The following is a 15,833-nucleotide window of genomic DNA, read 5'->3' on the forward strand; positions in this document are numbered from 1 at the left end:
GATAGTATGCAACCCCATTGCCTCCCCCTTCCTCCTCAGTACCAAGACCACAGATGAGAGAATTTCCAAGAGAGCCAAGGCGCTCAACACAAGCACTCAAATGAAACCCTCCACCTCCAGTGATCCAGATCTCAGCTTCAAGGCCAAAACCACCCTGCCCAGTCTGCAAAGACAAAAATGCACGGTGTCGCTAAATGTCTGACTTTTGCAGTAAGGACCATCAATGAAAAGAAGGCCTTCATTTATGAATACCACCTCTCCTTTGGTTGCTTAAGAAAGGGCCATACTTCAAAAGACTGCAAAGGAAGACACACATGTAGCATATGTAGTCGTCATTATCCAACCTGTTTGCGCATACAGAGAAACACTGAGCCTGTCAAAACACCAAACGATGATGCAGTAGCTACGGGAGATAGAGTAAACAACAACGTTCCCAAATTTATACTCTTGCCACCTCCTGCATTGTTCCAGTTCTGTTGTCAGCTGCAGCGGAGCCTCAGAGAGAAATCCTCACTTATGCCTTACTTGACACGCAGAGTGATTCAACCTTTATTTTGTCAGACCTGGTATTTAAGCGAAGTGTGAGCACCAAGCCGTTACAGCTAAAGCTCAGCACCATGACAGCCATTGATACAGTTGTATCAAACCAAATTACTCACTGTCTGCAAGTGCGTGGCTTCAACTCTAAAGCTATAGTCCAACTATAGTCAAGCCTATACGGGAGACTTCATTCCAGTAGATAAGTCTCACATCCCTACCAAGGAGACTGCACTTCAGTGGCCACACACAGGGCCGGAGTGGGACAGAAATTTGGCCCTGGACTTCATCCAGACCGGCCCACTTACATTTTGAGTATCCCATCAGCAGCCCACTTACATGAGAGTGTCCCATTACCAGCCCCCTTACATCAGAGTGTCCCATCAGCACCCCTTTACATCAGAGTGTCCCATCAGCACCCCCTTACATCAGAGTGTCCCATCACCAGCCCCCTTACATCAGAGTGTCCCATCAGCACCCCCTTACATCAGAATGTCCCATCACCAGCCCCCTTACATCAGAGTGTCCCATCACCAGCCCCCTTACATCAGAGTGTCCCATCACCAGCCCCCTTACATCAGAGTGGCCCATCACCAGCCCCCTTACATCAGAGTGGCCCACTGAGCCATCGGCCCACCGGGAAACTCCCTGTAGTCCCGATGGCCAGTACATGCCTGGCCACACCTCAAGCATTTGGCAAACAAGTTACAGCCACTTCAAGACTGCAAAGTCGGTCTGCTGATAGGTTACGATTGCCCATCAGCACTGGCTCCATTGGAGGTCATTACAGGCTCAGAAGATGAACCCTTTGCTCAAAAAACTATGCTCGGCTGGAGCATCATAGGATCAGAAAATCCACATCTTGATAGACGGGGTAGCCAGAGCTTCGTACACAGAGTCGCAGTAAAAGAAATGCCAATGCCTCCGGTCACTGATATGTTAAAGGCTCTAGAAATTGACTTCTCTGAAGAAATTATGAAGATAAGTATGTGTCTCAAGATGACGTTCGTTTTGTGAAGCTTCTCTCTGAAACCATAATGAAAAGGAAAGATGGACACTATGAGATGCCGTTACCCTTCAAAGACAACAGTCAACCAACACTACCAAACAATAATAGGCTGGCCATCATTCAAATTCAACATCTAAAGAAAAGGCTAAAGGCCAATAAACAGTACTATGAACACTGCACTCATGGAAGAGACTATCAGAAAAGGTGATGCAGAGCCAGCCCTTTCATTATCAGAGCAAGAAACAGTGTGGTACATCCCACATCACGGGGTTTATCACCCCAAGAAGCCAGACAAGTTAAGAGTCGCCTTTGATTGTTCAGCAAAGTTTTAACAACACCTTAATGACAGGTCCTGACCTGATAAATTCTCTAGTGGGGGTCCTCTGTCGCTTCAGGAAGGAAGCAGTTGCTGTGATATGCGACATTGAAAGGATGTTTCACCAGTTCTACATCCCTCCAGGAATTACTTAAGGTTCCTTTGGTGGGAGAACAGCCAGTTAGAAACAGAACCAAAAGAATACAGAATGGCAGTTCACCTCTTCGGTGCCAGTTCATCTCTAGGATGTGCCAACTTTGGCCACAAGTATCTTGCACAACAACACAAGGCAGAGTATCCTTCAGCATCAGCCTTCATTGAGAAGAACTTATATGTCGATGACGGCCTAACCAGTGTTTCAACAATCAGTGAAGCTACAAATCTAATCCTCGAAGTGCAAGGATTATGTAAAAATGCTGGCTTAAAGGGGTTGTAAAGGTTCGTTTTTTATTTTCTACATAGGTTCCTCTAAGCTAGTGCATTGTTGGTTCACTTACCTTTTCTTTCGATTTCCCTTCTAAATGTTTTTTTTCTTTGTCTGAATATCTCACTTCCTGTTTCTCCTCAGTAAACTTCTCACCATCATCCGAGCTGGTGGTTAGTCATCCAGAACAGCTTACTGAACAGCTTACTGAGGAGGAACAGGAAGTGAGAATTTCAGACAAAGAAAACAAAGAAAAAAAAACATTTATAAGGGAAATCAAAGGAAAAGGTAAGTGAACCAACAATGCACTAGCTTAAAGGTACCTATTTAGAAAATAAAAAACGAACCTTTACAACCCCTTTAAGACTGCATAAGTTCAACTCTAATAAAAAGGGACGTCCTGTCTTGTGTAGCTCCATCAGAAAGAGCAACAAATAGTGAACCGCTCAAACTTAACCCAGACTCAACATCAGAAGGACAAGTACTTGGCATTTAGTGGTCAATTGAAGACAACACCTTCAGTTTCAGTGTTGACATAAAGGATCGACCCCCAACTCATCGTGGCATCCTTTCAGTCGTAGCCTCTCTTTATGATCCTCTAGGCTTCATAGCTCCCTTCATACTGAGTGGCAAGTGCATTCTCCAGGAGCTTTGCCGCAGGGGCATCAGTTGGGATGAAGCATTTCCTTAGAGCTTAAAGAGGAAGTAAAGGCAATTTTTTTATTTTTTTTTAAATGCACCCTGTAAGGCAAAGGCATAATGAGCTAGTATACATAGCATACTGGCTCATTATGAATAACTTACCTGAGAAGGAAGCCCCCAAAGCCGTCCTCCGTCTTCCTCTTCGCCGCTGCCATGTATCCCGGAGCGACTTCCGTGTCTCGCTTGTAGTACTTGTAGGTTCAGCTAATCATTATTTTTGTATAATTCTCCTTTAAGGGGGCGTGTCCTATACCTACATACTTTTGCTAATAGGTGTCCCTCATTCCCATCTCAAAAATTTGGGAGGTATATGATTGGTGGCAGTGATCTTAGTGTGTGTGTGGTCCTCTCATCGGGAGTTGGTCTTGGTCCTGGTGCCCTTACACTTTGTGATCAGGCTGAACAGGTACAAATACTGTAGCTGCTGACTTTTAACCCTTTCACGACTAAGCCTTTTTCTGGCATTTGGTGTTTACAAGTTAAAATCCGTATTTTTTGCTAGAAAATTACTTAGAACCCCCCAAACATTATACATATTTTTTTAGCACAGAATTGTTGCGATTGTTGCAAAATTTTATGTCGAGAAAAAGAGGGGGCGAATGGCAAATGTAGCGCTAGTTGTGTGCCACATCCACAATATACAATAGAAAAGAAAGAAAGTTCCCCTGGTTGGACTTTTTAGGCAACACATGTATTATATAAAAAATAATATCAACGTAGTATAGTAAAAAACTTGTTTGCTTATATTTATTAAAGTTTAAGCACAATAAAAAAATAGAACATTGATTTTACTGAACACAGTCAGTGAATATCACCATAACAAACATGCGTATAATGAATCCTCCCAACACCCAACGCGTTTCGGAGAGTTCCTTCTTCAGGACAGAGAAAGGAGAAGAAAAGGAGGGGGTTCATATATTGCCTACACACGGTCACATCAAATTCCGATCATTTGTACATGGCATCAGAGGCCTGGGCACGATGTTATGACGTCACTTCCGGGCCGGCGGGCCGGTGGAAGTAAACAATGCTGGGGACTCGGCTGGAAAGGCCAGAGACAGTTTATTTATTTATTTTTATCTTGGTCTTTCCAGCCTGGAGGAGAGATGTGGGGTCTTATAGACCACAGATCTCTCCATAAAGAGTTAGTTAGACAGCAGTCCATCCTGGGTGAGTGTCTACAATTGTCCCTGTCACTGTACATTGCTCACTCACATCAGCTCCTACCCTCAAGGAGCCCACAATCCAAGGTCCCCATTCATATACTAGGGCCAATTTTGGACAGAAGCTAATTAACCTACCTGCATGTCTTTGGAGTGTGGGAGGAAACTGGGGTACCCGGAGGAAGCCCATGAAGGCACAGGGAGAACATGCAAACTCCAGGCAGGTAGTGTCGTGGTGGGGGATTCAAACCAGCAAACCTTTTTTACTGCTTAGGTGAGAGTGCTAACCACTACACCACTGTGCCACCCCACCAAATTGGGCCCAATTAGCCATTTTCCCTCCCCGTTGTCGTTAGTGTTACATAGTTGCAAGAGGATCTGTCACGCAACATTCCTATTACAAGGGATATTTACATTACTTGTAATAGGAATAAAAGTGATAAAAAAATATTTGAAGAGAAAGTGTAAAAAAAAGTAAAATAAAGAATAAAAGAAAACGTAAAGTCCCCCCCGTCCCCGTCCCTGCGTGCTCGCGCACAGAAGCGAATGCATACGTAAGTCGTGCCCGCATATGTTAACAGCGTTAAAATCACACATGTGAGGTATCGTTGCGATTGTTAGAGTGAGAGCAATAATTCTAGCACTAGACCTCTTCTGTAACGCTAAACAGGTAACCTGTAAAAAATGTTTAAAGCGTCGACTATGGAGATTTTTAAATACCAAAGTTTGGCGCAATTCCAAGAGCATGCACAATTTTAAAGCGTGACATGTTAGGTATCTATTTACTCGGCATAACATCATCTTTCACATAATTAAAAAAAAAAAAATCGGGCTAACTTTACTGTTTCTTTTTTTTTATTATTCATGAAACACGTTTGAGAAATTGCTGCGCAAATACCGTGTGACAAAAAAAGTTGCAACGTCCCCATTTTATTCCTTAGGGTCTCTGCTATAAAAAAAAAAAACTTGAGGGTTCCGAGTAATTCTCTAGAAAAAAATTATGATTTTTACATGTAGGAGCGAAGTGCCAGAATTGGTCTGGGTGGGAAGTGGTTAACTTGGACATTTGTCTGCCTTTTTTTTAACGGAGAAGTCCAGCCTGAGCTTGTTTGGCTGGGCTCCTCCTATGGGGTCACCGCAGTGCAATTCATTTTGCACTTCTGTGACCCGTTTTTGGCAGGGAGTGGTCTGAAGTCCGCTCTCTGCTGACGTCACCAATATCCGTCCAGGCACCGCAATATCCCAACTCTGGGAGTCTTGATGCGCCCGGTGGACTGGTAGCCGTTTCAGCCTCTCAGCGAGCCTCTGAGACGGCTGATCCCTGCCCCCTTCACAGCTCAGCGTTCCAACCAGCGTGGAGGAGGAGAGCAGGAGAGCTGCTGACTGACAGGCAGCAGCTCTCTGTTTGGGGAGGCGAGAGAACCGAGCCATCGACGGTGTTCGCTGGCTCGGTTCTCAGTGAAGAGGCAGCGGGGGGGGGGGGGGCAAACGGCAATAACCCCCAAAACCATACTTCTCTTTTCCTCTTTCAAGCTGAGGCGCTTGTAAACTGCCAGTAAATCACTGAGCACTTTTTCAGGCGCTTTTGAAGAGCTTTCAATTAATTTCAATGGAGAGGGGGTGTTTTTTTCACCGCTCTGTCAGCGTACTGCCCCAGTGTGAAAGTGTTCATTGATTTTAATGGAAATACGTTTTCGTGAGCTTTTCAGGTGCTTTTTTTTTAGCGCGGACGCGCCTGAAAAGTGCCTCAGTGTGAAAGTGGTCTTAAAGTGGAGGGCCACCCTAAAAAGAAAAAAAAAAATGACAAAAAATTCCTCCTCCTCGGCGAGCGGCCCCGTTGTCTTCTGGGACATGTGTGTGTCCAAGGAAACAACTGGGGGGCATTCACAAAGCGCAGCAGGAAAAGGCCAGGGAAGCCGCAAGGCTCCACTGCCTGTTTCCCTCAGTTAGGATGGCGGAGGCGGCAGCCGATCCGATGGACGGATCGGCCTCGGGGTGGCCGACATTGTGGGCTCGCTGGACAGGTATGTGTCCTTATTAAAAGTCAGCAGCTACAACGTTTGTAGCTGCTGACTTTAAAAAAAAAAAAAAAAAAACGGCCGGAAAACCCCTTTAAGCTAGAACTTTGACCTTTGCACTTGATGACATCATCACATGTGGGTGGTGATGATGGGAGGGTTTTTTAGGGTATATATGTTGTTTTGTGTCACTTCATTGTTGTCGTGAGGACTGAGGAAGGCGAGCTTGTGCCTCATCGAAACCTCCAGATAAAACCTCATCACTGAGTGTTCGCCTTTCCAGACCCGTGAGTGCCGCATTATCGTTTATATTATATGGACTTCATGCTTTGCTGACCACCCAGGACCATTTTATCTCAGATATGTGTGCGGTGACATCTACTGGAGTATATATAATATATACTGTACAGTGTATACAGTATACTATATATGGTGTCAAGATGGCACAATGGTGGCAGCAGGTTGTAGAACAGTCTGTGTTGGGGCTGTTATGCCGCGTACACACGATCGGAATTCTCATCGGAAAAAGCTCTGATGGTTTTCCCAATGGAATTCCGACGGAATTTGGCTCAAGCTGTCTTGCCTACACATGGTCACACCAAATTCTGATTGTTTATAACGCGGTGACGTACAACACGTACGACGGGACTAGAAAAAGGAAGTTCAATAGCCAGTAGCCAAAAGCTTCCGTCTCATAGTTGAATCTGAGCATGCATGAATTTTGGCGTGTCGGCATTGCATACACACGATCGGAATTTCCGATAGAAAGTTTTTCCGTCTGGAAAATTGAGAACATGCTATAAATTTTTGGCTGGCGGAAATTCGGACAGCTACATCCCGATGGAGCCTACACGCGGCCGCATTTTCCAAAGAAAAGCTCTCATCTGTCTTTTTCTGCCCGGAATTCCGATCGTGTGTACGCGGCATTAAAATCTATTCATTGGTAATAGGGGGGAGGTGACATGGACACCATGTTAGTGTTAGGACCACAGATACCAGGGTGCCTTGACGTGGCTCTGTGGCTCACGCATGCGTTTGCAAATGTGTGCGGACTAAACCCCTGTTTTTAACGCATACTGTTAGACAGGTTAATTTGGTTGTCTGCGAGCTGGTGGTAGGTAGGCTTTGGTTTTTTCCCTGGGCATTCCCCAGACCTTGTTGTTACCTGTTGTTTAGCCTTCCAAAGCCACTTACTGCGATAGCCAGCTATAGATGAGGGCGGTGGGCAAGTTCTTGATAACACGGTAGTGTTTGCATTGGTCCAGCAGTGCACCAACACCTTTGCTGCCATTGTGCTCTTGCTGGGTGTTTGGTGTGTTCCTGTACCTTTAAGGAGGGGTGGCTCCCCTTCAGTCCACCTGCCCTCATCTAACCATCAGAATGCATGTGCCTCCACTGCGGGGACACCATGTTAGTGTTAGGACCACAGATACCAGGGTGCCTTGACGTGGCTCTGTGGCTTACGCATGCATTTGCAAATGCGTGCGGACTAAACCCCTGTTTTTAACGCATACTGTTAGACAGGTTAATTTGGTTGTCTGCGAGCTGGTGGTAAGTAGGCTTTGGTTTTTTCCCTGGGCATTCCCCAGACCTTGTTGTTACCGGGAGGTGACTAAAGCTTTCCACTTCTCCGACCCCAATTCTTTATTAACATCAATTTCTAGATCAGGGATATGCAATTAGCAGACCTCCAGCTGTTGCAGAACTACAAGTCCCATGAGGCATAGCAAGACTCCGACAGCCACAAGCATGACACCCAGAGGCATGATGGGACTTGTAGTTTTGCAACAGCTGGAGGTCCGCTAATTGCATATCCCTGCTCTAGATACTTGTAACAATGTCATCATGCCATGTTCTCTCTTAGATAGGAGGATGGGCATGACAGCACTTGGATGGCAAATTGGGCCTAATTAGGCTACTTGTCCAGTCTGGAGACCCCAAAAAACAGCATGCCTTATAAACTGAGTGTCATGGAGGCTCCCTTTACATTTCTAAAATAAATGTTTTATACATGTAGCACTAACCCCCAAACGAGCTGCTGGTTTGAATAGGGCTTACCGTTATCTTCTCCTCCTCGATTTGTGTCTAGGGGGTTCCCATGGTAGATGGGCCAGTAACTTGAGAGACTGACGACAGAATCCACATGAAGGGATTTTTATTTGCCAAACGAGGACAATGAACAGTCTCTTAAAGTGGGATCAGAGGGTTAGGAAGGAAGTTCAGGTACTCTTAGCCCTTGTACACACGGTCGGACATTTCGACAACCAAATCCGTCGGATCTTGTCCGAAACTGTTGCATACACACGGTCAGACAAAGTTGTCGAAAAATCCGATCTTTCAGAACGTGATGATGTAATTTCGTTACGATGGGACTACATTCAGGCTAGTAGCCAATAGCTTTGATGTAGGAATTTGATCTGAGCATGCGTGGCACTTTGTCCGATCGGAATTCTCTACACATGATCGGAGTATGTCCGATCGGACCAGTTTATCGGAAAATATTTCCAGCAAGTTTGAAAATTTGGTCCGACGGATATTCCGACGGAAACAGTCCGATGCATACCACACACAGTCGGATTATCCGACAAAACGGTCCGATAGGACACATTCCGACGGATTCTCCGACCGTGTGTACAAGGCTTTAGTGTCAAAGTCAATAATGAAGGACTTGCTTACTTTGACTGCATCCAGAGAATAGCCATTCACAACTGGATGATCACTCAAGTTGGACAGTCCCTCTCTCACAAGGCCTAGTAGCCAACAAAGTGCTTACTAAGGAACAAGTCTCTGCCACAGACGTTGTAGAACATACAAGGATAAGTCTGTGCCACAGACGTTGTGGTAGAACCCATAGGAAAACTAAACTTGTAGAACACTCGCGTGATACCTGGATCTTTCAGCCAGCTTGGCGATACCCACGAGACCGGATTCTCTTAGGTACTTCAGCTCCTCCAGGCTCTTGCTAAGAAGCCAACCCATATGTGGCCTTCTTCTGGATAGCTATGAAGTCACTGGGTCTCTCCCAGACCGGAGACGGCACCCAAACACCTCAGAATCCTCCTTTAGTTTCCTTACCTCGGGCTAGCCAGCCCCGAGACGACAAGTCAGATGGATCTGCACCCCAGGCCATAGCCTTCCTGGGGGCTGGTCAGGAGGACCAGGACCATGAAGTCAGCACATCCTTCTAGAGCGGAACCCAGAACCACGTGACGTCCGCATCTTAAGTACCCTCTCCCAGAAAGCACAGCAAGAGCGCCACTCCCACTGGGTGGGCTCCAAGAGAGAGTAATCTTAAAGCAACCAACCAGACTGTAGTTCCATGCCTGCCAGAAGGGACAGCGCCCCCTGTGGCCAGGCTGAACATTCCATAGTCCAGTCAGACTGATGCTGAGGTCCAAATTTAAACAATTTTACCCAAACCAAACTGCAGTTCAGGGGTAACCTTAAATTGAAACATAGCGCGTGCTCTTCAGGAGCCGGCGCTACATATAAATGAAAACAAATTCACGGATCAGATTATAAATGTTTACATTTTTTATTATAAAACCATAAATCATTGTACTTTCCTTTACACCATGAAATCAGGACTGGGGATATGTTGGGTTGATCTTTGGGTTCATCCAAGCCGAATATTTACCAATTCCAAAACAAGCAGTAGCCACACTCAGGATTCCAGTCTGACAATCAACTTTATTGATACAACACCATCTGCACAAACTCCTCCCTCTGATGGGTTAGCGCCCAATGGAACTTCAATGTAGAGATTAGAGGTGTGGTTTCTCCTTCCTTGGTGTTGGAGAATGTATTCTGTTGCTGAACCATTTCATTATATAATGATTATGATCGGGTCTAATTTAGAAAATGTAAAACTTTTTTTTATCCCAGGTAAACATAAAGTATTGTTTATGAATATTTCACATTTGCCAAGTGCAGACAGCAGGTGGTGCTATTGGGTCAGTTTCTCCAGCTCTCCTCCAGTTACTGACTTATGTACTGTGAAGTCTGTAATTTGATCTCCTGCTATTCAGGCCACACCCAGCTGGATGAGTCAGAGGAAGGACACACCCACCTCCCTGTCCTCTACTTCATACAGCTTTGTGTGGAGGATCAATGAGAGAGAGACAACCCAAAAGTCAGCAGCTGCTGCCGGTCTGTCTGATAGGGAAGCCCAGAATTTCCAGTGACACCGTGTCATGGAAGCGCCCTGTCATCAATGGAAATATTTGTACCAGTATATATACAAGTTATAGAAAAAAGTGACACAAAAAGTGATTTATAAATGAGTAAATTATTCCCAAATACCTTTTTTTTTTTTTTTTTTTTTTTTTTTTATAAAGTTGATCCAAACACATTATTGTTCTTTTTAAGCATTTTGTATTATAGTAAAATTTAATTAAAAATAATAAAAATCTCATGCTGAGACTTTAAATGAAACCTGTACTGAGGGGACTATGGAGAAGACACTGCTGGACCCCTTCTGAAAATGCTGTTTGCCTGGCTGTCTCTGGTATTGTCTCAGTACTTTGAGACACTGACCTGGAACAATCATGCAGATGAAGAAATCCAAGTTAATTCAAAACGACCAAATGGAATACTTGTTCTGGGTCAGTTACCTAGAAAGTATGGAAGCCATTGGATCAGAATGACAGCCAGGGAACTAGTATTCTTTAGAAGTAGTTATCAATGGCGGCCACCATACTTCCTCCATACAGATTCCTAGAATACAATTGTGTAGGATGCAGACAGGTTAGTGTGTGATGATATATTAGCAGTATGTGTCTCTTTTTATGTCCTGTACATCCTGAGGAAGGTGAGAGCTCTATGCTGCTCTGTACACACACACCCCGGGTTATACCCCTCCTCTTCCTCTTTTCCTGATATTCTACAGATATCCTCACACATTATGTAGAACACATGAGACCACAGTGGTGGCTTGTCCATAGGGCGCCACTGTGGGCCCCCTCCAGGCAGCCACAAAAAAGAAAAAATGTAAATAAAATAAATCCATCAGCGCTGCCAGTGGAAGGAGATACCAGAGGAGAGGACAACAGCAAGGTAAGTACCGCCGGGGTGGGGGTTGAAGTGGCAGAGGCTGCATTGGGGGGGGGGGGGCAGAGGCTGCATTTGGTGGGACAGAGGCTGCATTTGGTGGGACTAGGGGGGGACAGAGGCTGCATTTGGGGGGACAGAGGCTGCATTTAGAGGGGGACAGAGGCTGCATTTGGGGGGACAGAGGCTGCATTTGGAGGGACAGAGGCTGCATTTAGGGGGGACAGAGGCTGAATTTAGGGGGGACAGAGGCTGCATTTGGGGGGGACAGAGGCTGCATTTGGAGGGAACAGAGGCTGCATTTAGGGGGGACAGAGGCTGCATTTAGGGGGGACAAAGGCTGCATTTAGGGGGGGACAGAGGCTGCATTTAGGGGGGGACAGAGGCTGCATTTAATGGGGCACAGTCAGGCTGCATTTGGGGGGGACACAGGCTGCATTTGGGGGGGGGCAGAGGCTGCATTTAATGGGACACATGCAGGCTGCATTTGGGGGGACAGAGGCTGCATTTGGGGGGACAGAGGTTGCATTTGGTGGGACAGAGGCTGCATTTGGGGGGACAAAGGCTGCATTTGAGGGGGCAGAGGCTGCATGGGGGGGCAGAGCCTGCATTTAATGGGACACAGGCAGGGTGCATTTGGGGGAACAGAGGCTGCATTTAGGGGGGACAGATGCTGTATTTGGGGGAACAGATGCTGCATTTCGGGGGGGGACAGAACCTGCATTTGGGGGACAGAGGCTGAATTTGGTGGGACTAGGGGGGGACAGAGGCTGCATTTGGGGGGATAGAGGCTGCATTTAGGGGGGGACAGAGGCTGCATTTGGGGGGACAGAGGCTGCATTTGGAGGGACAGAGGCTGCATTTAGGGGGGACAGAGGCTGCATTTGGGGGGGACAGAGGCTGCATTTGGAGGGAACAGAGGCTGCATTTAGGGGGGACAGAGGCTGCATTTAGGGGGGACAAAAGCTGCATTTAGGGGGGGACAGAGGCTGCATTTAGGGGGGGACAGAGGCTGCATTTAATGGGGCACAGTCAGGCTGCATTTGGTGGGGACACAGGCTGCATTTTGGGGGGACACAGAGGTTGCATTTAATGGGACACATGCAGGCTGCATTTGGGGAGACAGAGGCTGCATTTGGGGGGACATGGGCTGCATTTGGAGGGACAGAGGTTGCATTTAGGGGGACAGAGGCTGCATTTGGTGGTACAGAAGCTGCATTTGGGGGGGGCAGAGGCTGCATTTAGGGGGGACACAGGCTGCATTTAGGGGGCAGAGGCTGCATTTAATGGGACACAGGCAGGCTGCATTTGGGGGGACAGAGGCTGCATTTAATGGGACACAGGCAGGCTGCATTTGGGGGGACAGAGGCTGCATTTGGGGGAACAGAGGCTGCATTTACGGGGGACCAGAGGCTGCATTTGGGGGACAGAGGCTGCATGTGGGGGAAAAGAGGCTGCATTTAGGGGGGGGTAGAGGCTGCATTTGGTGGGACTAGGGGGGACAGAGGCCACATTTGCAGGGACAGAGGCTGCATTTGGGGGGACAGAGGCTGAATTTGGGGGGACAGAGGCTGCATTTGGAGGCACAGAGGCTGCATTTGGAGGGACAGAGGCTGCATTTAGGGGGGGACAGAGGCTGCATTTGGGGGGACAGAGGCTGCATTTGGAGGCACAGAGGATGCATTTGGAGGGACAGAGGCTGCATTTGGAGGGACAGAGGCTGCATTTAGGGGGGGGCAGAGGCTGCATTTAGGGGGGACAGCGGCTGCATTTAGGGGGGGACAGAGGCTGCATTTGGAGGGAAAGAGGCTGCATTTGGGGGGATAGAGGTTGCATTTGGGGGGACGCAGGCTGTATTTTATGTGACAAAGGCTGCATTTGATGTGACACAGGCTGCATGTAAGGAGGGACTCCGCTGGGGGCACCTGATGTAAGGACGGCCTCTGCTGGGGACACCTGATGGCATCCGGTGGCAGGCGACATGGCAAGTGACACGCTCAGGGCTCCCACTGATTCTGCATTATGGTGAGTTGAATGATTTAATTTTATATTACAATGTATTAATAGAAATAATGCACTTAAATCATCCTGACACCATAACAACCATGGTGGCGGGATGATTGAAGTGCTAACACCAGGTGTTTGGAATATCTTTATCTTCTGATTGTTAAACTTTCTAGAATACCCATATTTCTATTGTTGTGTAGGATCTGGGCCTGCTGTCCCTCCATCCCTCTCTCCCTCTCCCTCCATCCCTCGTTCATCTCAGACGCTAACCACACCACCTTAGAGCCACACCTACTATTTCGCTCAAACCATGCCCATTTTCACCAAGTGGGAGGGGTTAAAGAGGAAGGGCGGGGTCTGGCGCCCCCCCCATCCTAAAACTTCACCAGCCGCCACTGCCGGAGAACATGCTGCACAGCAATGTCCAACTCAGTGCTTCCAACACCGACACCAACAATGACACCACTCTTCAGTGTACATGGAATAGGAGGAGGAAAGAGAGGAGAGGTGACCACATCACAATGACCACAGTGCATCCTCTGAATCTGTTCATTGCTGCCACCCCACACAGAGAGTGTACATGTGGGGGAGGGGAAGGAGGAAAGGTTCCCAGTGTCAATCTTCTTGTCCTAATGACTGTCCAATAGACGTGACTCCAGGAGTTGGTTAGTTAATTATCCTTTCAGCAATCTCATCTTCCCATGACATCACCTGTCTCTGGACAGAGTTCTCCTAATTTCCCCCACAGATCTTTATACGACCTTCCCATACATATATCCCAGCATGGAGGGGCTCAGTGAAGGTGGTGGTGAAGGTGTGGAGATGTCGGATCGGGTCACACAGATCATAAAAGGAGATCCGTCCGACCTCATAATCCAGATATATCCTGACTCTGTTACTGGAGATATTGGTGGGTAAGAGGATCTCTTTACTGTCATGTCTCAACTTATACTGATTACCATTCTTGTACAAACACCAGGACTTGTTATTATTTCCAATCGCTGCCTGATCTCCTCTCCTCTCTATACTGGGGTAACACATCCCGACTCCCCAGTTACCTGATCCCCCGACATCCACTTCCCAGTAATGTCTCCCTGAGGAGAAACTCCGACTGCTCAACACCTGAGTATACTGAAATCTCTCTGGTGTTTCTGGGCGATTCTGGTTTCTATCTGTCCTGGATACAGTTTTCCTGTCATCTGATATATGGAGAATATTATGAGCTGTATTTACATCCAGTAATATGTCTGCAGCTCCCTGTATATAGAAGTATACATTTACCTCTGTTATTATATCAGATAATGTGTGTAATGTGTGTGATATCCCATCCACATCCAGACCCCCTCCATCATGGAGGAGTTCCTCATGTCTCTCTCTGTCCTCATTATCTCCATCCTCAGTATCACACAAGTCACCTGTGTCTGATTCCTGTAAGACAGTCAGTGGATCCGTCACGTTACACAGCTCCTCAATGTGACGCAACTTCCTGGACAGCTCCTCCTTCTTTATTTCCAGATCCCGGATGGAGATGGAGATCCGCTCTGCCCTCCCGGAGATTTCCCTCAGGACTCTCTTCTCCAGGTCTTCCAGACGTCTCCTGAGATCTCTAAACAGGACAGTGACTCTCTCGGTGTCACCAGCTGCTTCTTCTTCTACTTTCCTCCTGTGTTCCTGCAGACTCTGGACTCTTTCCTCCGTCTCCTCTCTCTTTGTCAGAAGTTTCTGCAGAACATTCCTCAGTGTCTCCTTCTTCTTCTCAGAAGCCTCATCCAGCATCTCCACCTGGTGTCCTTTATGTTTTCCAGTCACACAAAATATACAGACACAGGTATTATCCTCAGTGCAGTAATACTCCAGGATCTTCTTATGGACGGAGCATTTCCTGCTCTCCATGGACAAGGTGGGGTCACATAAGACGTGTTCTGGGGACTTTTTGTGAACTCTCAGGTGTTTATCACACAAAGAAACCTCACAGCGAAGACAGGATCTAACAGCAGGTACAGGAGAGTCCACACAGTAAGTACAGAAGACCCCAGACTCCTTCTGATGTGGCTGAGCAGACAGGAAATTCCCCACTATGTTACGTAGTGTTATGTTCCTCTGCAGTGCAGGCCGAGCCGGAAACTTCTCTCGGCATTCAGGACAGGAATATCCTCCAGACCCCCTCTGTGTATCCAGCACACGATCAATACACACCCGGCAGAAGTTGTGTCCACATCTCAGGTTTACAGGATCTCTATAAATGTTCAGACAGATGGAACATTCCAACTCAGCTCTTAGATCAGAAGACGCCATCGCTGACAGCAGACGAGGAAATGAAATGAAGTTCTCTGACACCGGAGAAGAATGCAGTTGGGAGGGTCACTTCCTCCTACACAGGGCGAGGCTGGGCTGTGAATATGTGTAGGGCCTCATTTAATACTAGTCATTATGTACTTGTTCTGGAAAAAAGCTCATCCTCTACAGCATACCCACTGTGTCCATAGCCAGGGGCACAACTAGAGTTGAGCACAGCAGATACATTCCCCAGTTCTAGTGCTTAGTGCCCTGCGTTCCGGTACAGCCCTGACCACCCACCATTTTTCTCTTTTGTGTCACCTATCAGACC

General features: G+C 47.1%; 1 protein-coding gene across 1 annotated transcript; it reads right to left on the reverse strand.

The window, feature by feature from the left end:
* Positions 1–9,680: 9,680 nt before the first annotated feature.
* Positions 9,681–15,553, reverse strand: LOC143961621 (E3 ubiquitin/ISG15 ligase TRIM25-like). The gene is made up of 2 exons (XM_077470944.1): positions 13,175–15,553; positions 9,681–13,143 (listed from the first exon to the last, which is right to left on the reverse strand). The coding sequence occupies exon 1, from the start codon at positions 15,518–15,520 to the stop codon at positions 13,958–13,960; it is 1,563 nt and encodes a 520-aa protein (XP_077327070.1). The 5' UTR covers positions 15,521–15,553; the 3' UTR covers positions 9,681–13,143; positions 13,175–13,957.
* Between the last annotated feature and the right edge of the window lie 280 nt (positions 15,554–15,833).

The sequence above is a fragment of the Lithobates pipiens genome, unplaced genomic scaffold, assembly GCF_037356315.1.
Source record: "Lithobates pipiens isolate NorthernLeopardFrog02 unplaced genomic scaffold, aLitPip1_a1.2 Scaffold_8, whole genome shotgun sequence".
Taxonomy (NCBI): domain Eukaryota; kingdom Metazoa; phylum Chordata; class Amphibia; order Anura; family Ranidae; genus Lithobates; species Lithobates pipiens.

What these genes read in the sequence shown, in the direction of transcription:
- LOC143961621 (XM_077470944.1), bottom strand. Translation starts at nt 15,520, where the DNA reads ATGGCGTCTTCTGATCTAAGAGCTGAGTTGGAATGTTCCATCTGTCTG.